Consider the following 27,925-nt stretch of genomic DNA (forward strand, 5'->3'; position numbering starts at 1 on the left):
TGGGGTTAAAATAGTTTTTATAAAAACTGAACATGCTTCTCTAGGGTTTCACACTTAGTGTTAAAATAATATTGCTCTCTTCTCATTCAGTATAATACAAAGCAGTTTGTGAGATGAATGAAGCAAACAGCCAAATAAATACTGTGCTAATGTCACTTACTATACTAATGTAAATGATAATATTGCCCCTGTAGCTCAGGGGAATTATTTGTTTCTATAGTACTATAAAGATACACCATCTTCAAAGTTTGGATGTAAGTGCTTTTTGTTGTTAAATGGACTGGGAGAACTTTCTGATTTAGTGGCTGGATTTAACACTGACCCATATGAATCTGATGCCCATAGGTATGTCACAACAAAGTACACAATTGAAGAGACATTAAGGTAAACAGGTCTTAGCAACTATAAGAAAGAATACTAACAGCTCTTTCCATTGAAATAAGGCAAATGCAGTATTTTTAAACTGTCAAAACCATTTGCCGTTTTTCAAAATGAAAGTGACTTTGAATTTAAATTGAGAGGACCAGAGGAAAGAATACAAATAACAACGTCTAGTAACAATACATTCTACTAGTGCATTGTGGATTACTGCTTCGTAATGAAAACTGACTTTGGAAATTCATGAAAGCTAATACTTCAATTATATGTATGCAACATAATCATGGTCAATTGCATTTGTCTTGGTTTGACCCTCTGTGATGCTTTGATGCCGTTTTAATTTAGCTAAAGGAAGGTAGTGTCAGAGAAAGTACATACAGTATGCAAATGAATTCATTTTACTGAGATAATTAAGATTAGAATACTGTAACTACATTAGAATATAACATTTTACAACAAAGTAAAATATAATCTAAAAACTCCTATCAGAAATTGCACACTGAAGGAAGTGTGTTTCATCAATTGCAACAAACAGAATTTGTTGCAAACACATTACAAAAACATAAAGTGTTGAAATGTCTTCATTCTGTCACTAAGATTAGGCATTCATTCTGTATTTTGGACTGTGTCATGCCAGGCGTGACAGACCAATACCACAACAACTAGACTTCATTTACCGATGAAATTTAGTCATATAACACTATCGTTGTCCTGGGAAAAGGAGCTCAACTACAAGTCTTGCCCTGATAAAACACTTCTATAATATTCTGTAATAGTAAAAAAAGTTATAATATTTGATTGGATTTATATAGTGCTTTTCAGAGTAGGGGGAAACTCACCTGATCCACCATCAATGCACGGCATCCACTTGGGTGATGCACGGTGACCATTTTTGTGCCAGAATGCTCACCAGCTAAAAGCTAAAAGTAGCAAAAAAGTTACATATTTCTTAACTTTAAATATGTAAAAAATGTTGAGAAACATCTTCATGATCTGCTCCAGGGACTCCAGGACACAAACCTGGCTTTGAGTGAGAAGAAAAAAAAACTATATTGACTTCATAGTAGGCAGACGGCTGCCAGGTAGAGTTCTGGTGTAAAACAGGTCCAGAGTCAAAGTCATGTCTCTATGGAAAGACTGAATGCATTGTTTACAGAGTACAGAATACTCACAACAGCAACATGCCAGAGAGTTTCTCTCCCAGCCAACACTATTCGTCAACAGGCAAGACTCCCATCCAGGTTTGACTGAGGAGGACTGATGTCTTCCTCTCTGTAGCCAGGGATCCTTATATGTCCTGCCAATTCTAAATTGGGTGTATGAGATGAGTACTAGGACATAGGCAGGCAGCAGTTTGTCCTTTTCACCCCAATTAGGGAGATCCCCCCCCCCCAAGATGAGATAAGCATGGGGCTTATTAGAAAAGTGTGGCACTAGTTCAGGTAGATAGAGGTCATGCTTTGCCCTCGCTCTTAGCCAAGAGCATGCGCTCAGACACAGTCTTGATGGGGACCCCCTTACGGGACACCTTGACATGGATGAAAAGGGTGGATGGAGAGAGGCTGGAGCCATCTGCCTTCAGCAAGTGGACATGGCGGTAACCTAGAAAAATAGACTCACTGGGGTCAGTGTCACCTCACAGACACACTAGCTACACAAACACCCCTACAATACAGAGACAGTAACCTAAGTACCTGTACGGAGGCTGGTGAAGGGCAAGGTGTACTGGCCCACAAAGTCGTTCTTGGCTTTGTGGTCATGGTCTTCCACTACAAAGCGTACCAGGGCCAGCTCAGGGACCTGCAGCTGGAAGCTCAAAGTGCTGTCCCAGCGTGGGTTAAAACCTGCAGGGGGCATAAGAGAGCTGTCAGACACTGCCATCCACCACCATTCATAGCCTGAAAGTACTCCACAGACCGGGATAATGGCCTCTACACGAGAAGTATAATTTTCTGGTACTCAGAATACCTGCACTGAGCAAAGATAATGGAGTAGCCGGGGTATCTGTCATGTTTTATCATCTTTATGGTAAAGATAAACATCAACCTTCTGTGTGGAATAGTGCCGTGTGTGGTGGGAGCCATACAGGCGCCCTGGAATACTTATGCTGATTCATGGTAAAACGTCAAATGTTCCTAGTACTATTATGTTCCTCTAATTATATTTCTAATATGGTTCATATGTGGACTCAAGGGTGTATACAACCCTCGTGATCCATTTCTTGAATGGGAGTATAATAGATGTGCAATAGATGAGTGGAAGGTTACCATTGTTGTCTATTCGGTGGGTTTTGTCTCGGGATTTATCAATGGCCACTCCGTGAATTTCCACCAACACCTGTGGGTCCACAATGGAGTTGGGCTTGTCTGTGTTGATCTTAGGGAGCTGCTGTGCTGATATTATCTGAACACAAAATCACACCAATTACTTTTTGTGCCTTTGTATATTCAATTCTAATATGAAAATTATTCAATTATAATAATTATTCATTATTTTACATGATTTTACAAAATGACTAATAAGGTGAAGTAGTTTACTACCTTGGTCTGATTCCATACCACTGCTAACTAAAATATGCACTACTATTCCAACAAGGCAGTTACCACATATAGACCACCACAACAGAATCTGATTCCCAGAAGGTTTCTCACCCGTATGGTGAGTTGTGTGGGGATGTGTCCTGGCCCGCCTCCTGTGATCTCTGGGTTGAAGTTGGAGCTGGGGCTGCACAGGAAGCTGGGCTTGAGGATGTATCCGCAGCGGCTGTTAGGCAGGAAACGGCCCTGGTTCAGATCCATCTGCTCCCCTGGAGTCTGGAAATTCAGAGCCACTGCAGAGAGAGAGAGAGGGAGAGAGAGAGAGTGAGAGAGAGGACAGACAGGGGTGTGAAAAGAGACAACAACCGTAACATTGGAACAACAGAACCCACTTTACCAGGCAGCAGAGTGTGAGGTTCGTTATTATGACAAGTGGAGTGAGGAATAGGAGGCTCATACCAAACATTTGCAATGCTCTCAGAGGAGGCCCAACGTAAAATAACTTTCTATCTCCAGGGACTTCCAGGCTAGATAATGTTAAATAAATGAGCCACCATATGAGCCACCATATCCCTCCTCCATCCCACCCCCCCACCTCCAACCCCCCTCCAACCCAGAGTGCTGACCCATCGAGCAGCCGCCGTTCCACATATCCTGGGGGTCGTAGTTGGAGGATTGGAGGCGCTGCCCGGAGGGGTAGATCCGGCTCAGCTGCCTGCTGTTATGTCTGACAAACAGCTTTCCTGGAAGGTGATGAGAGGACAGGGTAAGAGACCCATTACAATACCTCAAATGCAAATAAAAAGACAGACACACAAAAATGTGCACGACCACGTGATGCACAAATGCACCCGTGTGTATTCAAGGACTTTCTCTACAACTACAGTGCCAGTAGGAACTATGAGTCATTGTAGGATCTCAACAGGAACTGATTCACAGAAAACTGTTCGGTTCGAGTTATGTCTTCCTAAGCCCCTTGCCTGTGTCCTTGATGTGTTTGAGGGCGTCATTCTCATTGAAGGATGACATCTCATCGGGTGGTTTCTGGGTAGAGTGTTGGAACCCGCGGAAGGGGACACTTCGACAGTACACCACCAGTTCAGACAGCTCTGGGCTCAGCTTAGATGAGACCGCCTGAGCCAGCAACACAGAGTGCACAAGAGAAATGCTTGATATACAGCGTGTTCCTGATCAATTTCTGTAGACTTACAGTGCCGTCTCAGTCACATGGAAGATAAAGATGTAGCACCTTGGTAGGGTCCTTTTTGTCCTTTTTGTTGTTGCTTGATGCCTCGTCGTCCGAGCTGGTATCAAAGCTGCTGGTCTTCCCCAGCTGGTTCAGGTGATGAACATCCTTCTTCCCCTTCACCAGGATTCGACCCCTAAGCTCCTGCAGAGACAAGACAAAGATGCTTCAAAACATATGTTAATATTCCTGTTAGTATTCCACAATCGTTCCATAAACATGCTCGGGGTGGGAGAGAGAGTAGAAAAGGACAACAGGTTTCTAAGGCAGAAGGGGTCAGGGATGTGTGTCCTAGAGAGCTGGGGACAGGGGTGAGTGTCCTAGAGAGCTGGGGACAGGGGGTGAGTAGAGAGCTGGGGACAGGGGGTGAGTAGAGAGCTGGGGACAGGGGGTGAGTAGAAAGCTGGGGACAGGGGGTGAGTAGAAAGCTGGGGACAGGGGGTGAGTAGAGAGCTGGGGTCAGGGGTGAGTAGAGAGCTGGGGTCAGGGATGAGTAGAGAGCTGGGGTCAGGGGGTGAGTAGAGAGCTGGGGTCAGGGGTGAGTAGAGAGCTGGGGTCAGGGGGTGAGTAGAGAGCTGGGGACAGGGGGTGAGTAGAGAGCTGGGGACAGGGGGTGAGTAGAGAGCTGGGGACAGGGGGTGAGTAGAGAGCTGGGGACAGGGGGTGAGTAGAGAGCTGGGGACAGGGGGTGAGTAGAGAGCTGGGGTCAGGGGTGAGTAGAGAGCTGGGGACAGGGGTGTGTGTCCTAGAGAGCTGGGGACAGGGGGTGAGTGTCCTAGAGAGCTGGGGACAGGGGGTGAGTAGAGAGCTGGGGACAGGGGGTGAGTAGAGAGCTGGGGACAGGGGTGAGTAGAGAGCTGGGGACAGGGGGTGAGTAGAGAGCTGGGGACAGGGGTGAGTAGAGAGCTGGGGACAGGGGTGTGTGTCCTAGAGAGCTGGGGACAGGGGGTGATTAGAGAGCTGGGGTCAGGGGTGAGTAGAGAGCTGGGGACAGGGGTGTGTGTCCTAGAGAGCTGGGGACAGGGGTGTGTGTCCTAGAGAGCTGGGGACAGGGGGTGAGTAGAGAGCTGGGGACAGGGGGTGAGTAGAGAGCTGGGGACAGGGGTATGTGTCCTAGAAAGCTGGGGACAGGGGGTGAGTAGAGAGCTGGGGACAGGGGGTGAGTAGAGAGTTGGGGACAGGGGTGCGTGTCCTAGAGAGCTGGGGACCGGGGTAAGTAGAGAGCTGGGGACAGGGGGCGAGTAGAGAGCTGGGGACAGGGGGTGAGTAGAGAGCTGGGGACAGGGGGTGAGTAGAGAGCTGGGGACAGGGGTGTGTGTCCTAGAGAGCTGGGGACAGGGGGCGAGTAGAGAGCTGGGGACAGGGGTGTGTGTCCTAGAGAGCTGGGGACAGGGGGTGAGTAGAGAGCTGGGGACAGGGGGTGAGTAGAGAGCTGGGGACAGGGGTATGTGTCCTAGAGAGCTGGGGACAGGGGGTGAGTAGAGAGCTGGGGACAGGGGGTGAGTAGAGAGTTGGGGACAGGGGTGTGTGTCCTAGAGAGCTGGGGACCGGGGTAAGTAGAGAGCTGGGGACAGGGGCGAGTAGAGAGCTGGGGACAGGGGGTGAGTAGAGAGCTGGGGACAGGGGGTGAGTAGAAAGCTGGGGACAGGGGGTGAGTAGAGAGCTGGGGACAGGGGGTGAGTAGAGAGCTGGGGACAGGGGGTGAGTAGAGAGCTGGGGTCAGGGGTGAGTAGAGAGCTGGGGACAGGGGTGTGTGTCCTAGAGAGCTGGGGACAGGGGGTGAGTGTCCTAGAGAGCTGGGGACAGGGGGTGAGTAGAGAGCTGGGGACAGGGGGTGAGTAGAGAGCTGGGGACAGGGGGTGAGTAGAGAGCTGGGGACAGGGGTGAGTAGAGAGCTGGGGACAGGGGGTGAGTAGAGAGCTGGGGACAGGGGTGAGTAGAGAGCTGGGGACAGGGGTGTGTGTCCTAGAGAGCTGGGGACAGGGGGTGATTAGAGAGCTGGGGTCAGGGGTGAGTAGAGAGCTGGGGACAGGGGTGTGTGTCCTAGAGAGCTGGGGACAGGGGTGTGTGTCCTAGAGAGCTGGGGACAGGGGGTGAGTAGAGAGCTGGGGACAGGGGGTGAGTAGAGAGCTGGGGACAGGGGTATGTGTCCTAGAAAGCTGCGGACAGGGGGTGAGTAGAGAGCTGGGGACAGGGGGCGAGTAGAGAGCTGAGGACAGGGGTGTGTGTCCTAGAGAGCTGGGGTCAGGGGTGAGTAGAAAGCTGGGGACAGGAGGTGAGTAGAGAGCTGGGGACAGGGGGTGAGTAGAGAGCTCGGGACAGGGGTGTGTGTCGTACCTCAGGAGAGGGCAGGTCCTTCAGAGTCTGGTCGTTGAGGGGCTTGGTGAGCAGCCTCTTGCCCAGGATGGTGCGCAGGTGTCTGGCCATGACCGTCTGCTGCTCCACCGTACAGTGGTTCTCAAGGGACAGGATCAGGGGGTACGGGGAGGCCTATGGGAAAACACAAGGGTTGGTTCATAAGAGGCCACTCATTAAAATGTAAGAGAAACCATAAGCTCATTAGGTAATAAGCCAGGGTTTATTCTGGACTACACTGAGGCCAAGAAGCTGTTGGACAACAGTCTAGTCTTATTAGACTCGGAGCCAAGACTATGACTGTAGCTTGAACTGAACGTTGGCAAAGGCAGAAAGTCAACTGTCTAGATTTGTTTTCTTCCCACTGGCCTGCTGCTATTTACTTGTTAAATCTATTTTGTTTTGATGAGGAATACTTTGCTTTCCATAAACAATCACATATGAAAGACGTATAGGGAATGAAGGTTAAGGTGAAACATTTGGCCTCCCTATAAATCACACAACCATGTGTCCATCATCCCCACAACCCACTAAGAGGGTCTCACAGGTCGGGTGTGCTCACTTTTTTTTTGGGGGGGGGTCTTTTCTTTGTTGTAATTTTAAAGGAAATGTTTACTCACCTTGAAGGCATACTGGGCGATGGTCTCGATGACCTCTTTGAAGGGCACCTTAGAAGTAAGGGTGTGTCCATGGTAGATGACAGGCTCTCCTTTGTCCCCGTCCCAACAATCCAGCTCCACACAGCGACAGCCCTGGTTCAGAGCTCTGATTCACACAGTACATATTCTTAGTGCGTGTGTGTGTGTGTGTGTGTGCGTATGCCTGTGTGTATGCATATGTACATGTGTGTTTGTGTGTGTGCGTCTAATGCGCATGTGTGTGTTTGTGTGTGCGCACGTGCGTATTTTATTACCTGATGTATGGCTCGGCGCTGCTGGCGCTGGTGACCTGGTCCTTGGTGAGGTAGGTGTTGTGTGAGGATGAGATGAAGTAGTGGGCCAGAGGTCTGGTCATGTCCTGGTGCACCCTGGCGTGGTCAGGGTTAAACACATCGTTCTCCTGGGACAGCATGTACATGGTGAAACCATTCTGGGTCATGAACTGGTTGTTCTGGGCTGCAGGGAGGAGGGGCACATCAAACCATCCAACTTTTTATGAACAGGAATAGACAGGTATCGACATGCCCGTACGATTGTGTGAAAATAATGTCAAGGGAGGAACGGCCCTGAATTTGCGGCAATTAAATATGTTAAATATAAAAACATAAAACATTCAGATAAATATAAGCACAGTGAATGTAGGGAATGCAGTATGAATTTTTTTAATGAAAAGGTATGCACTCACTACTGTAAATGACTCAAATGTCAAACGTAAGGTCATAAAAATCCAAGGCTAAAATTTTGTTCAAGTGTTTCTTCGGGCCTACCCCAGTCGTTGAGCTCGTAGGTGCGGATGAGGCTCTGAGCGTGGATCAGTGACGCGTCCTCCCCCTGGTCTCCCAGGAAGTCTCTCAGCTCAGCGGTGGACAGAACACAGCCGTTACCAGAGTAGTGTCTGTACACAGCGTCCAGCTCCGGCCGCCTCATCAGCTCCCTGCAGAACTCCTCGATCTCTACGTGGTCCAGACGGCCGTCGCACGACCGGTCAGCTTTCTGAGAGAGGGACGGAAGAGAGGGACAGAAGGACGGATAGAGGAGGAGGAGGGACAGACCGACAGAGGAGAGGGAGGGACAAAGAGACAGATGGGCGAACGGACAGACAGAGAGACCTTCGTTAGGGTTGTTCTGATTAAAACACACACCCCTCCACACATTTCCAAAGCGCTTCCCTAAAAACAGAGGGCTGGATCAAAGTTAACATCTTCAATTCTCATAGGTGAGCCATGTACATATGATCAAATCTATGGGCGCGCACTGATTTGCTATGGGAGTGGCCAGCAACCCCGTCCACTCCCATAATTCATACCCTATCGACAAAACATACACTCCACACATTACTGCACTGCAGTTGGTTTGATATCCAGTCTCTGAGGAGATGGATGGGCAGGGTTGGAGAAGGAATCACATGGTGAAGGGAGGAGCAGGAAAACAACTGGACATTAAGGGAGAGGGGAGCAGAGAGACTTAGCTAGCAGTAATCCTCAATGATGGAGAAATGACTGGCTGCCTGATAGAGAGGGGGAGGATGGGGAAGACCGTCTGGGGAGAAAGAAAGACAGCAGGAGAGAGAAGAGGGCAGGAGAGAGAGAGAATGAGTGAGTGAGTGAGTGAGTGAGTGAGTGAGTGAGTGAGTGAGTGAGTGAGTGAGAGTGAGTGAGAAAGAGAGCGAGGGGCCTGCTAGTTGGCTTGCCACTGGGTTGGTAATTGAACACAGACTCCAGGGTGAGAGCGAAACGCAGCCCCAATCTACTCCACAGCCTACTGAGTAAACAATGGCCTTCAACCAACAACAACAACATCTTGCTCAGGCACATACGCACACCCATGCAGTCAAGGTCTGTACACATTAACGTACAAGCATACTGAATGCTGCACACACACACACACACACACACATACAGTGTGTGCTCACCTTGAATAGCGAGCGCGCGTACTGTTCATTCAGGTCTATGTTGATCATCTGCAGCAAGCGTTTGACCTCGTCGTAACTCATCTTCCCATCGTCGTTCTCATCAGCCCGTCTCAGGTAGCCACGGATCCAGGTGTGGGGGGGTTAAGGAGAGCAACCAGGGGAGCATTCCGAACCTCTAACCCTAAACACATCCTTAAAAGTACGATCTATGGTATATACAGTATGTTTAGACACAAAACACATCTATACATACAGGCAGGGCTGATGCACATGCATACGGTATGTAAGCACATTACAGCCCACATCCAACTATGGGTAAGGTTTCAAGTGCATCATTTCTTAATTCACAGCAATCCAGGAATCAATTGTGTAACCAACCGTTCAGAGGAGGATAAGTGTCTAATTCAACTACCAGGAATTGAAATGGAATATACACCCCAGCCTATGATTCAGATGTGTGTTGGCTGTAGATACACATGTCCTGTTGTGTCAACATCCATCTGAAGTCAAAACACTTAAAGCCTCCTCCAAGGCCTCTAATGGAATAGAGCACAGGGCTGACGTAGAGAGAGGAGACTATATGACACCTCCCTCTTCCAGGACACACACACACACACACAACAATAAGAGCTTTTGCAAGGATGGTCTTGATCAATCTACCGCAAACACTGCTGGGACATGCCAGTGTAAAACCGCACCTCAAATCTTACCCAATTACAAGCCACGGCACTAGCCTGGACATGTCCCAGAGCACCTACTGCTCGATCTGCTCTCAAGATCTGGCTTTGCGTTTAACACAAGTGTGTCTGTCGTGCACCTGTGTCGCAAACGACCCAGCGGCTATACCAGGGATCATGTTTGACAGGATAGTCAGACTATATTTAGACGCTGCTTTTTGCTGGGCCATTGCTGCACATCTTAGGTATGCTGTGGATGCGGGATGGTGCATGTGACAGTGTTATGTTCAGAGTCAGTCACCATAGCGATCCTGGCTGCCCAGCCTGTACTATATTTACTTTGGGTCTAAGGCTGGCAGCCTGGCACAGCGCAGCAAAGGCCCACGGGGGGGTGGGGGGGGGGGGGGGTAAAGGATATTGGTCCAGTTTCTCCTTCTGGGTCATGTTGGCCACACGCTCCTTCAGCGTGCGTATCCCTCGGACCCAGTGCCTCGCCTCCTCCTCACAGGGGCAGAGGAGGTCTAAACTCTTCCTGGCTCCTCTGAACACCACCGTGAAGCACTGATTCTCTGGTACCGACCCGGATAGTCTCCGCAGAGCCTCAGACTGGCAGCCCTCACGCACACACTCCACCTCTGTGACCGAGACTGGCACAGAGAGAGGTGGGGGAGGGAAGGTGGGAGAAACAGAGAGAGTAATTGTATCAATCTGGTTGTAGGAATAAGCCGAATACAAACCGGGCACCAAAACAAGTGGAACTTGAAGGGAGGTTCGGGGGCTGAAAGGTCGTGAACTTTAGGGGGAGTGTGGTAACACCCACGTAGCAGTGTGACATGGCATCTCGGTGCTGTGGTCCTGATTTGGCTCTTAAATAATACGACTTGTACAGACACAGACCTGCGTCAGCAGAATATGTTTACGACTCAGGCCTACATTCGTCTTTATGACAAGGTCCAAATTTAACCATCAACGCCACGACACTCAGGGCACAGCCGTCAAACTGACACTCAAGTGTTGGCAGGACCTTTGGCCCAATGCCATGACGTGTTTGTGTGTGTGTAAAGAGATAAGGGAAGAAAGAAGAACACCGTCTCGTTGATTTCTAGAGAGATTAGCATGTATTTCAGCTCTCGTTGACTTCTAGAGAGATTAGCATGTATTTCAGCTCTCGTTGACTTCTAGAGAGATTAGCATGTATTTCAGCTCTCGTTGACTTCTAGAGAGATTAGCATGTATTTCAGCTCTCGTTGACTTCTAGAGAGATTAGCATGTATTTCAGCTCTCGTTGACTTCTAGAGAGATTAGCATGTATTTCAGCTCTTATTTATAACAGTAACATATGTGGTAAAAACCTGTCGGGGGGGGGGGGGGGGGGCTTTACACGTGATGGCTGACCCTCTGCCCAGCAACACAACACCAGCCTACTACCCCATTTACCCTCCCTGCAACACATCCAGAATAGAGCCTGGTGAAGGTTTCAAACATAAGACTAGCTCCACCACAACGACAAACCCCATATCCCTTCATTAATTGAATAGCTGGAATTGTGGTTGGGTTTGTGGAGTAGCTTTCAAATCAGTCAGTTGGTTATTTAAGTACATATAGCAGTGCCTTTCTACACTGGGATCAGCCCCTAGACAACTGTCTCTTCTGACAACGGCCTCTTTCTGCTGAACAGCCCTCGCCTCTCCACCTCCTCAAAATCGCTGACACATTCCTGCCCATCGCTCCATGTCAAGGGTGACATGTCAATGCGGAGAGTAGGGGGAAGTGTGGTGTGTGTGTGTGTGTGTGGGAGACTGGCACAGCCAAAGTGTTAAGTGCGGTGCATATTCTCTAAAGCCCATCTGAACAGAGGGGATCATGCTGAGCTGCAGGTGCCAGACCCCAAAGGCCCTTGAGACCACCTGTAGTCAGCGTGTGTGTGTGTGTGTGTGTGTGTGTGTGTGTGTGTGTGTGTGTGTGTGTGTGTGTGTGTGTGTGTGTGTGTGTGTGTGTGTGTGTGCATGCATGTGTGTGTTAATGAGCATGCATATGTCCTTCGACGCAGCCGCTTTTGTGTTAACAGTAGTTGTCTGCTGAAGTGGTCAGCCTGCCTTTGTCGTTGTTCTGCTCTAACTGTGGCCCGGTTGGGGGAAGACGACCTCCCACACCAACCACCTGGCCTCTCACCCTGCTGTAGGGTGAGGCTTTATCCAGAGACATACAGCGCATTTGGAAAGTTTTCAGACCACTTGACATTTTCCAAATTGTGTTAGGTCACAGCCTTATTATAACATTGATTAAATACTACACACAATAATAAGGTTTTATAAATATTTACAAATTTTGAAAATAGCACATTTACATAAGTATTCAGACACTTTACTCAGTACTTTGTTGAATCACCTTTGGCAGTGATTACAGCCTCGATTCTTCTTGGGTATTAAATGCTGCAAGCTTGGCACACCTGTATTTGGGGTGTTTCTCCCATTCCTCTCTGCAGATCCTCTCAAGCTCTGTCAGGTTGGATGGGGAGCGTTGCTGCACAGCTATTTTCAGGTCTCTCCAGAAAAGAGAAAACCCTAAACACATCCTCTAGTGGTACTCTGGAGCAGGTTTTCATCAAGGATCTCTCTGTACTTTGCTCCGTTCATCTTTGCCTCAATCCTGACTAGTCTCTCAATCCCTGCCACTGAAAAACACCTCCACAGCATGATGCTGCTACCACCATGCTTCACCGTAGGGATGGTGGCAAGTTTCCTCCAGACATGATGCTTGGCATTCAGGGCAAATAGTTCAATCTTTGTTTCATCAGACCAGAGAATCTTGTTTCTCATGGTCTGAGAGTCTTTGGGTGCCTTTTGGCAAACTCCAAACGGGCTGTCATGTGCCTTTTACAGGAGTGGCTTCCATCTGGATACTATAAGGCCTGATTGGTGGAGCGCTGCAGAGATGGATGTCCTTCTGGAAGTGTCTCCCATCTCCACAGAGGAACTCTGGAGCTCTGTCAGAGTGACCATCAGGTTCTTGGTCACCTCCCCGATCAAGGCCCTTCTCCCCTGATTGCTCAGTTTTGGACAGGTGGCCAGCTCTATGAAGAGTCTTGGTGGTTCCAAACTTCTTCAGTTTAAGATTGATGGAGCCCACTGTGTTCTTGGGGACCTTCAATGCTGCAGACAATTTTTGGTAGCCTTCCCCAGATCTGTGCCTCGACACAATCCTGTCTCAGAGCTGCGACCTCAGGATGGCTTGGTTTTTGCTCGGACATGCACTGTCAACCGTGGGACCTTATATAGACAGGTGTGTGCCTTTCCAAATCATGTCCAATCAATTGAATTTAGAAGAAAAAGAAAAGCTCACCTATTTAGGCGAGGTGCTGGCTAGAGGAGTAGAAAACTTGAAAATACAAAATAACAAATGGATAGCATACGATCATTAATTCATTTTAGACTACACAAGCTTACAAACAATTACATTGGCAAAGTCAAAATCAGTAGGTTTCCTGTAAAGAGCAGGTTTTACAGGAAACCTACTGATCGTAACAGTTTGTTGAGGGCTGAGAGTTGTCACCCACTTCCCTTGAAAAATAGTTTGCCCTACAGCCAATTCTGTCGAATCAAAAGAATTTGCAAAAAAACGATCAGATTTCGACAGAAATATGGCTGAGACGCAAAGAAAGTTCAAGGAGAGGGGGTACAAAAATGATCAGATTAATATTGCCATTGAGAAAATTCGAAACATTACCTTTTTCAAGGTCAGTCTCGCAAAAAGACGCATTCTTGTGTTCTAACTACCCGCTACTCAAAGCAATGGCACTTATAAATGTAGATCCTTCAAACACCCACAAACAGGGAAATCGATCCCAATCCAAGGTTGTTATTATGTGCTCCACTAAGGCAGTTATTTATATTATAACCTGTCCTTGTGGTAAAAATGATGTGGGTAAAACAAAGCGCAAATTAAAAGTACGCGTCTCAGAGCATCGTCGCACCATTAGGTGCAAAAACTTGACGTACCCAGTTGCGGCCCACTTTCTGGAGGCAGGCCACTCCATTTCGTCACTGCGTTGCATTGGCATCGAACATGTCACCCTCCCTAGGAAAGGGGGTGACCTTGATCATTTATTGTTAAAATGAGAGGGTGCCTGGATCTTTAATAACTTAAAGACCCTTGCTCCTTTCGGTTTCAACGTCGACTTTGATCTGAAGCCATTCTTGTGATTATTGTGACTTTGCCATTGTAATTGTAATTCTTTGTGTAGTCTAAAATTAATTTATGATCGTATGCTATCCATTTGTTTGTTGTATGCTGTTCTTTGTATGCCATTTTAATATTTGAGAATTAACCAATGACATTAGGCCACTCTTGGCCATGATTACAGACACCTGTGTGTCTTTTGACACTATATAAACGAGTCACCCCGCAGTGTTTGTGATTACACCCTGATGAAGACAGATTGGCTGTCGAAACGTTGGATATGACATTTTTGCAACTGAGGTCCTTAAGTGTTTCGGCTCTCCTTTATTTTCAATCATTTGAATTTACCACAGGTGGAATCCAATCAAGTTGTAGAAACATCTCAAGGATGCTCAGTGGAAACAGGATGCAGCTGAGCTCAATTTCGAGTCTCATAGAAAAGGGTCTGAATACTGATGTAAATAAGGTATTTCCTTTTGACATTTTTCATACATTTGTGAAAATTTCTCAAAACCTGTTTTCGCTTTGTGGAGCTAACATGGCTGCCATAGAATGTTGAAGAGTCATTTAAATGCATCATAATTCAGAAACCGCATTGGCCCAACTCTCTAAATACATGACTCTGGCCGTATCCATTCCCCACAGCAGCGGGTGCTTCCTGGGTCCCTGAGGGACATCGATAGGAGAGTCCTGGGACCTAATCTGAATTCCATGACCGAGGAATAGTCCTTGCTGAAGTGACATAGTGGGGGTGGATTGTGCAATAAGTGAAAGAGAGCGCAAAAGAGCGATAGGAAAAAAAGAAAGAGAGAGATGAAGGTAGAGAGAAAGAGAGCGTTACAAGGAGGTCATGCAATTACAACCTCCCACAGGCATTATCCCATTCTTAACCGTTTCCCCTCAGCTTGCCTCTCAGCCCAGGGTGTGTTAGGTTAGCAGAAGTGCTATCAGACTCAGACTAGTGGGTGTTAGAAGGTATTAAGGAAGTGTTGTCTGAGTCTATGCTGTCTGAGTCGACGTGATGAATGTACTCGCTTGACCTTGACATTCATAACCCGCCACAAAACACCTCTTAAACATTGTACTCGTTAACTGGACTTTGGAATTGAGTGGACATAAACTTGTCTGTGATGTTTCCACTCTGTGTGTAGATGGGTGTGTTTGCATGTGCGTTATCTAGGTCACTAGTATAATATGTTTGTACAGTGCGACTCGATAATTAAAATTTAAAAAAATCGGATTGACTCAGGCAACTCCAAAGCTCTAAGGACCGCCAGCACTAATTCATAAAATGATATGTGTCAGAGACATGTTTTTAAACTCTTTATATGCCAATCTCAAAGATAGTAGTGTAGTGGTGGTTACTACGTCACGGCCAAACCCTGCAATTGGCAGTCATAAAGAGGTTTACCCATAATAATCTGACACAAGCGTACACACACACACACACACACCAACAACAATAATTAGCCTGTGCCATCAGATCCCTATGGGCAGGGCCAAGGAGCCCTATATTTGTCCTATGGAACATGGAGGAGCCAGAACCATGGCCTCTCATTTACCGGAGAGATACTTCAAGAGCAATCTGAGAGGCAAACCCTGTAGGTGTAGACCTATTAAACTATACTGGGATTTACTACTGGTTTAGGAAGCCTGAGGACTCTAAGTGCTTCACCGGCTGCCCACCTATCCCTCTCCTTAAACCATTGAACTTTGTATGTGTGTGTTTTTGGCTTTACTATCCTTGTGGGGACCATAACTCACAAGGATATCAAAACAAGGAAGTTAGCACAATTGGGGACATTTTGCTGGTCAAAGGCTATTTTAAGCTTAGGGTTTAGGTTAAGGGTTAAAATTAGGGTTAGAATTAGGGTTATGGGTTAGGTTTAGGAGTTAGGGTTATGTTAGGTTTAGGGGTTAGGGGTCCAGGAAAATGGGACTTTGAAAGGGAATAAATTGTTTGTTCCCTACAAGGATAGTAAAACAAATGTGTGTATTTTTTGTTTAACTATCCTTGTAGGTACCAGAGGTCCTCACAAGACATTTTGCCGGTCCCCATTAGAAAGAAATGCTATTTTAGGCTTAGGGGTTAGGTTTACAATTAGGGTTAGAATCAGGTTAGGGGTTTACAGTTAGGTTTAGGAGTTAGGTATAGTTTCAGGGTTAGGGTTTTGGGGTTAAGGTTAGGCTTAGGGTTTAGCATAAGGTTAAGGTTAGGGGTATGGTTAGGTTAAGGTTAGATTTAGGGTTTAGGGAAAATAGGATTTTGGAAGGAAATCAATTATTTGGTCTCCAGAAGGATAGCAATACAAAACTGTGTGTGTGTGTGTGTGTGTGTGTGTGTGTGTGTGTGTGTGTGTGTGTGTGTGAGAAAGGGGAAGCGGTCAAAAGTTTATGATTAGAAATAGCTTTCCCACTGTTTAATGGGCCAAAACCCTCTAGGATTATTGTCAACATTTTCTCTCTTTTTCTTTAAGGGGATTGTAATCATTAGAGTGCTAATATAAAGTGCCTGCTTCCCTTTCAGATTGGCCCATTGCCTGCAAAAGATTAGCTAGCTGAGGTAAGCCAATATCTTGAGGCTAACGGATAACAAGTCTATGTACACTGTTTCTAATGCAGCTTTTATACCTCTTTGTAATAGTGGCCAATGTGAACCTTCAGCATGTTTGGAGTTTCTGTGTGTACTATATGGATGCATTACTACAGGTGACACTGCCAAAAATAAAGGAAACACCAACATAAAATGTCTTAATAGGGCGTTGGTCCACCACGAGCCAGAACAGCTTCAATGCACATTGGCATAGATTCTACAAGTGTCTGGAACTCTATTGGAGGGATGACAACACAATTCTTCAAAGAGAAATTCCATCAGTTGATGTTTTGTTGATGGATACTCTCAGGCGCCGCTCCAGAATCTCCCATAAGTGTTCAATTGGGTTGAGATCTGGTGTCTGAGGCGGCCATGGCTTATGGCTTACAACGTTTGCGCGCTCATCAAACCTCGTTCCCTGTAGATGGGGGTATTGTCATCCTACGGGGACATGGTAGGCAAAATAATGGCATACTGAGCATTTTACACATGACCCTAAGCATGATGAGATGTTAACTGCTTTCAATATACCTTGTATCCCTCATTTACTCAAGTGTTTCCATTCCAACAGTTACCTGTATCATACAATTACACAGGTTATAGCATCTGACTTAAGTCCTGGCTCACAGCATTTCCCTTTAATTAATGAAAGGGAAATGTAGACAAGAAGGCATTATTGTTGGCCAACATGAAAAGCCTAAACGGCTTAGGACAAAGAGCAGGCTAAATTAGTCTACTGAATCAGGTCTAAGAGGAGGGTTGAATAGACTACAACAAGGGAGTGTGGTTGTGGAAGTCCTGTTCGTTTGTTTATACATGATTATGTTCTTGTATATAGCCTTCCCTTCATTCAAGGCTACTTTTCCTAATCTGATATCGGTTTAGTTTCCTTTCCAACTATTGCAAAAGCCTCAGCTCCTGAAAATCAAAAAAAACTAAACATCCCCCTCTCGTGACCACTCCCCATCCCCACTCCTCTCTTCTTTTCTGCTCACTCCCTAGCCTTCTTCTCCATCTACACCTACCCTCTACCCTCCCTTAATCCACACCCTTATCCTTTCTCCTTCTCTTCCCTTATGCCTCCTTTTCTCCTCACCCACGCCTCTCTTTCCTCTCCCCCACCCCAATACCTATGCTTTTCTCCTCTTCCATCCCTCTCTTTTCTTTCCTCCTTCCCCATACCTCCCCTTCCTCTCATCTACCCCCCCCCCCCCCCTCTGGCCCCTCCCTCCACCACCCATTGTATACTCACAGGTCTGTTGTGCCTTGGCCTTGCGGGAGCTCTTGGTGGACTCACACCACACGGTGACCCCGTCCTCCAGCAGACGCAGGCTGCGGCTCTTCTGCCACTTCTGGGAGCGTACCTTCACCATGTTGGAACCGTGCATCATCGCACGGACATCCTCATCATCCAGCACCCCTGGAAACACACACACACAAAACACACACACAGTCAACTACAGTGGTACACACTTTTAGGTAACGTGCAGTATCACTGAATTTTCCAGTATGATGTAATATAGTATGTCACTGACACTGTGTCATTGTTGAACACACCCACCAAGTCCTTATTTCATTCACTCTAGTCGAATTCAATGTTAGACCATCCACACCAAGCTCCACTGGCAGTTCATTGAGAGGTCAGTCTGTCTGCTCTCCTGTCGTAAATGTCAGTAGAATTCTATGAGCCGTGTTCCTTCTTGGCCTTCCCTCGTCATGCTATTGCGGTAGCATGACTGCAACGCTTATTTCGTAGTATAGGGACTCCTAAACACTCAATTGCATGTCAGGATGAAAACAGAGGATTATGAGCTATTATTGGGGGAAATTAACAGGTACGCTAACAAACCAGTCAAGCACAACCCATTTCAAGATCTCTACTGTGGTTGTATTGTGTGTTTTAGGGCTTGGCACCAGTGGGCGTTCCAGGGATGACTCACTCACCTTTCTACATACAGCAGTCATCTTCCTTTGGAAGCACCACCGCCCTGACACACAAACACAGGCCATGATCTCATAATTAGGGCCTAAACTTTGTTTTATATACAAACCCCTGAAAGCAGCAACACTGAAACAGGGTTGACATTCAGGCTACTGAAGCAGGAAGTCACCACAGAATCTACTGACTTGAGAGGAGACAAACTTTTGTGAGTTAGAACTCTTTGTTTATTTTCCATGGTTCGTTGCAGCATGCAGTATAAGCCAGACTTTTGGAACTCTGCACAACAAAAGGAAGAAGTAGAATGCTAGGATTTGGAACAAATGCCAGTATTCCAAAGATTAATCTCCCTCACAGGCCAGAGGCAGTCCAACAGATTTCAAGGCAAATGAGGGGTTTTACAGAGCTGCAGAAACAGATTGTCACAAATAACTAGCTCGTCAGTCAGTCTGGAGTTGCAGCAGCTCATCTAGGCAGGGAAACCTCTCTCTGCTAATGGTTATTTAATACTAATGCGATTCACAGATACAGCCTGCTATCCCTGACGTGCGTGTCACAGGGGACCTTTTAGAGAAAAACCAACCACCAACATCAGAAATGTTGAGCAGCTTTATCATCTATGTTAAGAGCAGAGTAAAACAGACAGCTATGGAAAATGGAGAGGAAATATAGGCAGAGCTGTAACAAGACGTGCACCGTCACGTTGTAAGTGTACACAGTATTGCGTACTTGGAACTGCATTCAGACACTACTGAAAACAAAGAGAGAGTATTTTCTCTGTTTCTCCCGTCGGACAGTTGGATGCCTCTTTGGTTCTCTGCAGTAGGTGAATGGGACCTCGTATTACTGTTCAACTGTGTATTCAACTACAAAAGAGGATTTCAGAAGGAATGCTCTGAAAGAAACTCCCTCCCTTTCCCCCTCTCTTCTCTAAGTCTCTCAAGTATACCCTCAAAGATTGATTTCAAAAACTGTTTCCATGGATGCCCTCATCTATTATTTCTCTTGAATCAGCTAAAATCCCTTTCAGAGTTCTTTATACTGCCAATGCCATGCCAGTCTCTGACTGAGCTCTTCACAGGCTTCCAGAGCTGGCCTCTATTCACGATAAAGTGCACTACTTTTGTCCAGGGCCCACATAGTAGTACCAAAAGTAGTGCACTATAGGGAATAGGGTGCCATTTGGGTCACAGGCACGGGCTATGAGAGACAGTACACCATGAGCAGCTCAGTGCTCTCACCCACTCCCCTCCCCCCTATTCCTCTCCCCCTAAGTAGACAAGAGGGGAAGCAAACTGAGCCCAGCCGTCTCTCTCTCTCTCTCAAGCCGTTGGTCAAACACAAAGAGAACCATCCTCCTCCCCAACCCCAAGCCTCCACCACAACAACCGTGTTTTTGACACAGTCCGTCACCAAGCTGTTACCACATGCCAGGAATTCCCACAGGCTGAGCATTGAGCACAAGGACCCTATTAACAGCGGGTCAGTGACCATGCTAAGCTATCCTAACTGACCTGTGTTCTCGCTCTGCCCATCCTCACACCGCCAACCCCAACCCTTTTTGAGCCCGTAAAATGATTATTCCTGGACCTACTGTTGTCACCTCACTGACCTCAACCCTATGATTTTTTTTCTCTCTGTCCCGTCCCTATACCTCCCCATCCAGGAATACGTATGAAAAATCTGGGTACCTGGGTACATATGCAAATGTTCAGGGATGCTGGATACCCCCACTCCCAACCGAGCCGAGAGTTTTAGTATCAAGCACTCCTCAACCTTGACAACAGCATTACAGACATGTTGTATGCTAAGAGAGACCTGTCCATACAGTAACACTGCTGTAATGAAGCACATGTGGGTGTGAGGGGAGAAAGAGGGGGCTTTGGAGGCCCATGAGCTGGGTACTCTGTTCGTCACAGCTCCTACGGCCTGCCGAGGAGAATTTTGTTGACACGCACTTTGGGCCAGCAAATTGGGCAAGCATAACAACCTGGCTGGCTAGCAACGATAAAAAAAGGCATGTGAAACCAAACACACTACAAGATGGGGGTTCTGAATAGAGGGAGAGCGAAAGAAGGAAATATATAATTACAACAGCAGAAGGAGTGAAGGTGGAAACAGAAGGAATGAAGGGGGAAACAGAAGGAATGAAGGGGGAAACAGAAGGAATGAAGTACAAAATAAAAAGGTTGGGATACGGAGGAGTGAGACTCGGAAATAAGTACGAGGGCGAAGATACAGAGTGAATAGATAGGGAGATTTCTGGGCATTGTTAGACCCAATACCCTGAGACACAGCCAGTTGTCTCGGGGTAAAACAGAGAACCAATTATAACATGGGATCGTTCATTTGTGATGAACATAAGTCAAAATGTAGTACATTTGATGCAGGAGAATCACAAGCCCAGTCTCAGACATCATCTTTCTCGTTCTCCATGTCTGTCTGTGGAACTAAGTACTGGACCCCATGGGACCTGCTGTAAACCTAGGTGACGTGTTGTATTGATTCTAGGTAAGAAATGAGCCAACTGAGGTCGAAACAGTGTTGAACTCAAATCAAATCAATGCTCTCAGACACAGACTGGGACAGAAGCCAAGGAAAACGTTGAACCCTGATAAGGAGAGAAGGGCACATCAAAGAACAGAGCTGCTAGACAGAGAAGGTTGACATTAAGGCACAGATTTTCTGAGATCACACCAATAAACCGCCATATATCCATTTTCAGAAATGTTGACAAATGAGCTTTTGATGTTTAAAGAAATTAAATGTTTTTTTCCACTATCTAATCATGACATGGGATTGTTCAATGACAGACATGTATTTGTTTGAAATATAGAGCATTTGTAATGTATTCAGACCCCTTGACTTTTTCCACATTTTGTTACATTACAGCCTTATTCTAAATAAATGTTTTCAAAATAAAAAACTGAAATATCACATTTACATAGTAAGTATTCAGACCCTTTACTCTGTTGAAGCACCTTTGGCAGTGAATACAGCATCAAGACCCTACAAGCTTGGCACACCTGTATTTGGGGTGTTTCTTCCATTCTTCTTTGCAGATCCTCTCAAGCTCTGTCAGGTTGGATGGGTAGCGTTGCTGCACAGCTATTTTTAGCTTTCCCCAGAGATTATCGATTGGGTTCAAGTTCGGGCTCTGGCAGGGCCCCTCAAGGACATTCAGAGATACCGAAGCCTCTCCTGCATTGTCTTCGCTGTGCGCTTAGAGTCGTTGTCCTGTTGGAAGGTGAACCTTTGCCACAGTCTGAGGCCCTGAGCGGTCTGGAGCAGGATTTCATCAATAATCTTTCTGTACTTTGCTCCGTTCATCTTTGCCTCGATCCTGACTAGTCTCCCAGTCCCTGCCGCTGAAAAACATCCCCACAGCATGATGCTGCCACCACCATGCTTCACCATAGGGATGGTGCCAGGTTTCCTCCAGACGTGACGCTTGACATTCAGGCCAAAGAGTTCAATCTTGGTATCATCAGACCAGAGAATCTTGTTTCTCATGGTCTGAGAGTCTTTAGGTGCCTTTTGGCAAACTCCAAGTGGGTTGTCATGTGCCTTTAACTGAGGAGTGGCTTCCGTCTGGCCACTCCACCATAAAGGCCGGATTGGTGGAGTGCTGCAGATCTGGTTGTCCTTCTGGATGGTTCTCCCATCTCCACAGAGGAACTCTAGAGCTCTGTCAGAGTGACCATCGGGTTTTTGGTCACCTCCCTGACCATGGCCCTTCTCCCCCGATTGCTCAGTTGGCTGGGCAGCCAGCTCTAGGAAGAGTCTTGGTGGTTCCAAACTTCTTCCATTTAAGAATGATGGAGGCAACTGTGCTCAAGGACCTTCAATGCTCCAGAAATGTTTTGGTACCCTTCCCCAGAACTGTGTCTCAACACAATCCTGTCTCGGAGCTCTACGGACAATTCCTTCAACCTCATGGCTTGGTTTTTGCTCTAACATGCACTGTCAACTGTGGGACCTTATATAGACAGGTGTGTGCCTTTCCAAATCATGTCCAATCAATTGAATTTACCACAGGTGGACGCCCAATCAAGTTGTAGAAACGTCTTAAGGATGATCAACGGAAACAGGATGCACCTGAGCTCAATTTTGAGTCTCATTTCAAAGGGTCTGAATACTTACGTAAATAAGGTATTCTTGTTCTTTAATTTTAATAAATTTGCAAAAATTTCCAAAATATAAACAAGGCTATAACATAACAAAATGTGGAAGAGGTCAAGGGGTCTGAATACTTTCCGAAGGCACGGTATATATATATATCACATATACGAACATTCCATTCGTATAAACAACAAATATAGTGTTTGGCAAAAAAAAAAAAGAACATTTTCATACACATCTAAAATTGATGAATTAAAAATCTAAGATCTGTTTTGCACACACACACACGAAGGTACCTATAAGCAATCACTTCTGATGCAAAAAAACACAAAATGTGAAAAATTGGTGGATATAGCGTTTTGGAAAGAAACTTTTCACTCTACTACAGCAAATCAAATCCTCAATACACAACCATAAATTGTAACTTCCCCAATGTAAAATGATCTTTAATTGACATTGACGTTTTACCTCATAGTTATACCACATAAAGTGAGTTACGTTTAACTCTGAACTAAGGGGAAATGCCACAGACCACGCAAGACAGCATTGATCCTATCAAATCCATTTTTATTGGTCGCATACACATATTTACCAGGTGTTATTGCGGGTGCAGTAAATTGCTTGTGAAAAAGCAGGTCATGTCATATGATGTCACCCAAACAGCTCATTAAATCCTCATATGATCATATAGGCTAGGGAGCGTCGACTCGATTCAGCTGCGAGACAATTTTTTTCTTGAGCGGATGGTCAGGGGGCTGGAACATAATAACAAATCATTTACTGCAAATTGGACTGCAAATTGACCACAAGAAGCCCAAACAGATTACTAAAACATAATCACTTTAAACCTTGTTTACATTTGTATACAATCACTTATACAGTATCTCAATATTATGCGTGAAAATACTTTGGAACAGATTTCCAAAATCAAGATCACTTGGAGCTGATTCGCCGGTCTTTTTACAGTATTTTATGTCCAACAATAAAAAGACAAAGATATAGGCTATGTACTAACTAAAATATACCAAACTGCAACACTTGGCAAAACACAGGAATCGATGTGTGTTAATACATGTGTTGCTGATATTGCAGTCTCTCTGCAGCCAGATAGTATGCATCTGCTGGGTTAATGACATTTGGAGAAAACCTTTGACCCCTAACATTTGAAAAAAACGCACGGCCACTGGGAACTAGGTCTATGGAAACATTACTTTGTCAACATACTCTTCTTCTCCGCCATTTGAAAAAACGTGTCTTCACACATACCCTAAACAAATCACCCTCCCCTAAAGATTCCATACTACTACTGAATGCTATTTCACATGCTGGCAAAAAAGGGTGAAGTTAATAAATGGTGCATAACTCAGGGTAGTTCCGTTTCCCTTATAGAGTATATTGGGGAAATATCCATAATGTTAGAGACATTGTAATAAAAAGCGTATTGTTTTTAAATGCAAGTTCTCCTTTAGTGTGACTTAGGTTCTCCACGATTTGATGTGCCAAAACAGCTGGTGAGAGGTCGTGAAGTCCTAGAGCTGCAAGGCCAGCCGCCTGACCTCCTGCATTCCAGCCAGTTACAGACACAACCATCTGATACTGTTAGTTTGGTCTGTCATGACTATCAGGACCTCATTCATGGAGAATTTATGGAGTTATAGTGTTAGGATTAGGCATCCCACAAATATTCAATGGCAAAGGTCAATTCCCACCAGGATGCAAAATAGCAAATTAAAAAGTGTTTCGGGTTAGTGCAGTCACATTAGGTGATAGCACAGGTCAGAGGGCTAATCTCAGAGCCTTTCAAAACAAGAAGAGGTCATAGAACCAAGTCTGACATACAATATCGTTCAAAAGTTTGGGGTCACTTAGAAATGTACTTGTTTTTGAAAGAAAAGCACATTTTCTGTCCATTAAAATAACATCAAATTGATCGGAAATACAGTGTAGACATTGTTAATGTTGTAAATGACTATTGTAGCTGGAAATGGCAGATTTTTAATGGAATATTTACATAGACGTACAGAGGGCCATTATCAGCCTCCGGGATGCTGGCCTTCTAGGCAGAGTTGCAAAGAAAAAGCCATATCTCAGACTGACTAATAAAAATAAAAGATTAAGATGGGCAAAAGAACACAGATACTGGACAGAGGAACTCTGCTTAGAAGGCCAGCATCCCGGAGTCACCTCTTCACGTTGAGACTGGTGTTTTTCGCATACTATTTAATGAAGCTGCCAGATGAGGACTTGTGAGGCGTCTGTTTCTCAAACTAGACACTCGAATGTACTTGTCCTCTTGCTCAGTTGTGCACCGGGGCCTCCCACTCCTCTTTCTATTCTGGTTACAGACAGTTTGCGTTGTTCTGTGACAGGAGTAGTACACAGCGTTTTACGAGATATTCCGTTTCTTGGCAATTTCTCGCATGGAATAGCCTTCATTTCTCAGAACAAGAATAGACTGACGAGTTTCAGAAGAAATGTATTTGTTTCTGGACATTTTGAGCCTGTAAACCAACCCACAAATGCTGATGTTCCAGATACTCAACTAGTCTAAAGGAGGCCAGTTTTATTGGTTCTTTAATCAGGAAAACAGTTTTCAGCTGTGCTAACATAATTGCAAAAGGGTTTTCTAATGATCAATCAGAATTTTTTAATAATAAACTTGGATTAGCTAATACAATGTGCCATTGGAACACAGGAGTGATGGTTGCTGATAATGGGCCTCTGTACGCCTATGTAGATATTCCATAAAATATCAGCTGTTTTCAGCTACAATAGTCATTTACAACATTAACAATGTCTACACTGTATTTCTGATCAATTTGATGTTATTTTAATGGACAAAAAAATGAGCTTTTCTTTCAAAAACAAGGACATTTCTAAGTAACCCCAAACTTTTGAACGGTAGTGTGTGTTTAAATTGAAACAGGGTTATCGTGTGGAACCCATCTCAGTTTGATGTCTTAATGAATGGTATTGAAAAAAACTGTCAAGTATATTTCTAAGGTTTATACATTGTTGTTAGACCATATGCTCGTAGGCACAGATGTTACTAGATTGAAATGGGAACAAGATTTACAGGTTGAAATAAGCAGAGAAAAATGGCACTATATCTGTTTGGAAAGCACACACAATGTTCCTACAACCTCAGACACAAGCTCCAGAAAAACTTCACAAAATGGATGCTGAAATGTCTTTCCATTGTTGGCGCTGTAAGAGGCGAAAGGGAACTTTTTATCACATGTTTTGGTTAGCAAGCACATGCAATCTTATTTCAATGTTTTGGGAATCAGTAATCAACACAATTTCAAAATGTTTACAGATTTCTATCCCTCTCATGCCCAACTTGTGTTTGTTTGGGACTAACGAACCAGATCCATGGAACAAGAATCAGAAAAAAATATATATTGATCTGTCTGTGCTCGTGGCAAAGAAATCCATAACATTATTCTTGAAATCAGATATTCCTCCTACTTTAGCACACTGGCTAAATTAAATATCTAGCTACATCCGTTTGGACAAGATTTTCTATAACCACATATATGACCTCATATATGGCCAGTATATACACAAAACAAGAAGACGGAGCCTGCGTGTTACATGTAAATACACACATACATAGTATGACATGGTTCTGTCGTCTAGATTGACAGATATCCAGGCTTTACATGGACTTTGACAGGTGCTCTGTCCATCCTCAGCAGTTCTCTATTTTAGTTGAGGTGTGACCGTGAGCTAAGGGGGTTTTGATCAATAAGGGGGGGGGGGGGGGGGGGGGGGGGGGGGGGGGGGGGGGGGCATGGTGAGAGGGTGGTGGGAGAGCTAGGCACAGGGTCAGAGATGTTCATTGGTACGTGAGGATCTGTGGGAGTGGGGTGGAGAGCCTGAATCACAAGTGGGTCAGTGAGCTGTTGGACACCACACAAACACATGACCACTTGTCAGCACCCACACACTCTCCACTTGAGTTGAGCTCTCTTTTCACACAGTGTGTGTGTGTGTGTGTGTGTGTGTGTGTGTGTGTGTGTGTGTGTGTGTGTGTGTGTGTGTGTGTGTTTACAAAGACCATTGCATAAGTGGATTTCAAGCAATAGTTTATTTCGTTTAGCAGAACTGATTACTGCCAACGCCAAGGCATATTGTTCACCATTTATCGTCCTTGCATTATAAGTTGTCAATGAGAAGAAGTCTTCATTTCCATATTTATACATTCAATGCCTCCTGATGACTTGGAAAAATAAGCACCTACGCCAATTGATGTGGAACGCAATAGCCTAACTGTCATTAGCCTTATCCTGCACTGATTTATTTCCCCTTGTGGACCAGAGCAACACACAAATACACAGGAAATAATAGTAATAACTAGTCAAACAATCAACAGTTGTAAAATATAACTTTTTTTAAAGGCAAAGCTGAACTACGTGCTCATATCTGTTGTAGCAAAATTAAACAAGATTCAAGGAAACAAATGAAAGTAGTTTTTAACCTAATAGTCACTATTCTCTTACCCAGTTTCCTAAGTGGGTCCTGCGCCTTGGTTTGGGATTCCACTGCCTTGGGTTCATGGTGCACGGCAGTAGGAGGTTTCTTGCTCCTGCCCAACATGATGCAAGTTCCAATGCCGTCCTCGTTGTACTTTCCTGTCTGTGGCTCTCTTGACTGATATTAAAAAGTCAGAAGTATGTATTGGGGGGAGCGCAAATTCCCAGTGCAGGTGCCGTTTTTTGAACTCTTCCGCAAGTCTTGAGTTGTGTGTTTCTCCGTTGCGTCACCAGCGCTACATTAATTCATTCCCTTTCCATTTGAAGTCCCTCCCAGCATGATTTAATAGCAGTGCGTAATCTGAGTCCAGCTAAGGGCACAGAAACTCTTAAACTATACCCACTGACACAAACCACTTGTACCCACAGTCACATGTCCATATAGTCTGCCTGGCTATAGCCTTTCTTTTAACATTGCAGCCTATCAGGGCCATTGTGGTCATGGCCAAAAGAAAGTTTAACAATCTCACTGATCTATTTCATAGGTGGGGTCTATTTTTTTATTATTATTTTTTTTACCAATGAGAGTCACTATTCTCTTACCCAGCTACCTAAATGGGTCCTCCGACTTGGGTTGGGATTCCACTGCCTTGGGTTCATGGTGCACGGCAGTAGGTTTCTTGCTCCTGCCCAACATGATGCAAGTTCCAATGCCGTCCTCGTTGTAGTTTCCTGTCTGTGGCTCTCTTGGCTGATATGAAAAAGTCAGGGGTGTGTATTGGTGGAGCTCAAATTCCCAGTGCAGGTGCCGTTTTTTTTTAACTCTTCCGCAAATCATGAGTTTTGTGTT

At 45.5% G+C, this 27,925-nt stretch overlaps 1 protein-coding gene and 1 long non-coding RNA gene across 3 annotated transcripts; one reads left to right on the plus strand and one right to left on the minus strand.

The window, feature by feature from the left end:
* LOC109898380 (1-phosphatidylinositol 4,5-bisphosphate phosphodiesterase delta-3-A-like) lies at positions 1 to 27,925 on the minus strand. 2 transcript variants are annotated; one of them, XM_031833947.1, is made up of 15 exons: positions 27,103 to 27,925; positions 17,789 to 17,956; positions 10,183 to 10,411; positions 9,088 to 9,217; positions 7,943 to 8,168; positions 7,430 to 7,631; positions 7,137 to 7,281; positions 6,499 to 6,651; positions 4,165 to 4,305; positions 3,896 to 4,049; positions 3,542 to 3,658; positions 3,030 to 3,208; positions 2,646 to 2,781; positions 2,073 to 2,222; positions 1 to 1,980 (listed from the first exon to the last, which is right to left on the minus strand). In XM_031833947.1, the coding sequence occupies exons 1-15, from the start codon at positions 27,197 to 27,199 to the stop codon at positions 1,832 to 1,834; spliced, it is 2,376 nt and encodes a 791-aa protein (XP_031689807.1). In that variant the 5' UTR covers positions 27,200 to 27,925; the 3' UTR covers positions 1 to 1,831. The 2 variants fall into 2 exon arrangements, with proteins under 2 accessions (XP_031689807.1, XP_031689808.1); XM_031833948.1 differs by lacking the exons at positions 17,789 to 17,956; positions 27,103 to 27,925 and adding an exon at positions 13,763 to 14,052.
* LOC116375850 (uncharacterized) lies at positions 14,180 to 15,082 on the plus strand. The gene is made up of 2 exons (XR_004211273.1): positions 14,180 to 14,409; positions 14,589 to 15,082. It is a non-coding gene; the product is annotated as an uncharacterized LOC116375850 (long non-coding RNA).

Source organism: Oncorhynchus kisutch, linkage group LG10 (assembly GCF_002021735.2).
Source record: "Oncorhynchus kisutch isolate 150728-3 linkage group LG10, Okis_V2, whole genome shotgun sequence".
NCBI classification, from domain to species: Eukaryota; Metazoa; Chordata; class Actinopteri; order Salmoniformes; family Salmonidae; genus Oncorhynchus; species Oncorhynchus kisutch.

What these genes read in the sequence shown, in the direction of transcription:
- LOC109898380 (XM_031833947.1), bottom strand. Translation starts at nt 27,199, where the DNA reads ATGTTGGGCAGGAGCAAGAAACCTCCTACTGCCGTGCACCATGAACCC. An exon ending in GGCCAAGGCACAACAGACCT is followed by an intron (nt 10,412 to 17,788) that starts GTGAGTATACAA and finishes TCTCTGTGCCAG; the next exon opens with TCTCGGTCACAGAGGTGGAG. An exon ending in CAAACACATCAAGGACACAG is followed by an intron (nt 3,659 to 3,895) that starts GCAAGGGGCTTA and finishes ATCACCTTCCAG; the next exon opens with GAAAGCTGTTTGTCAGACAT.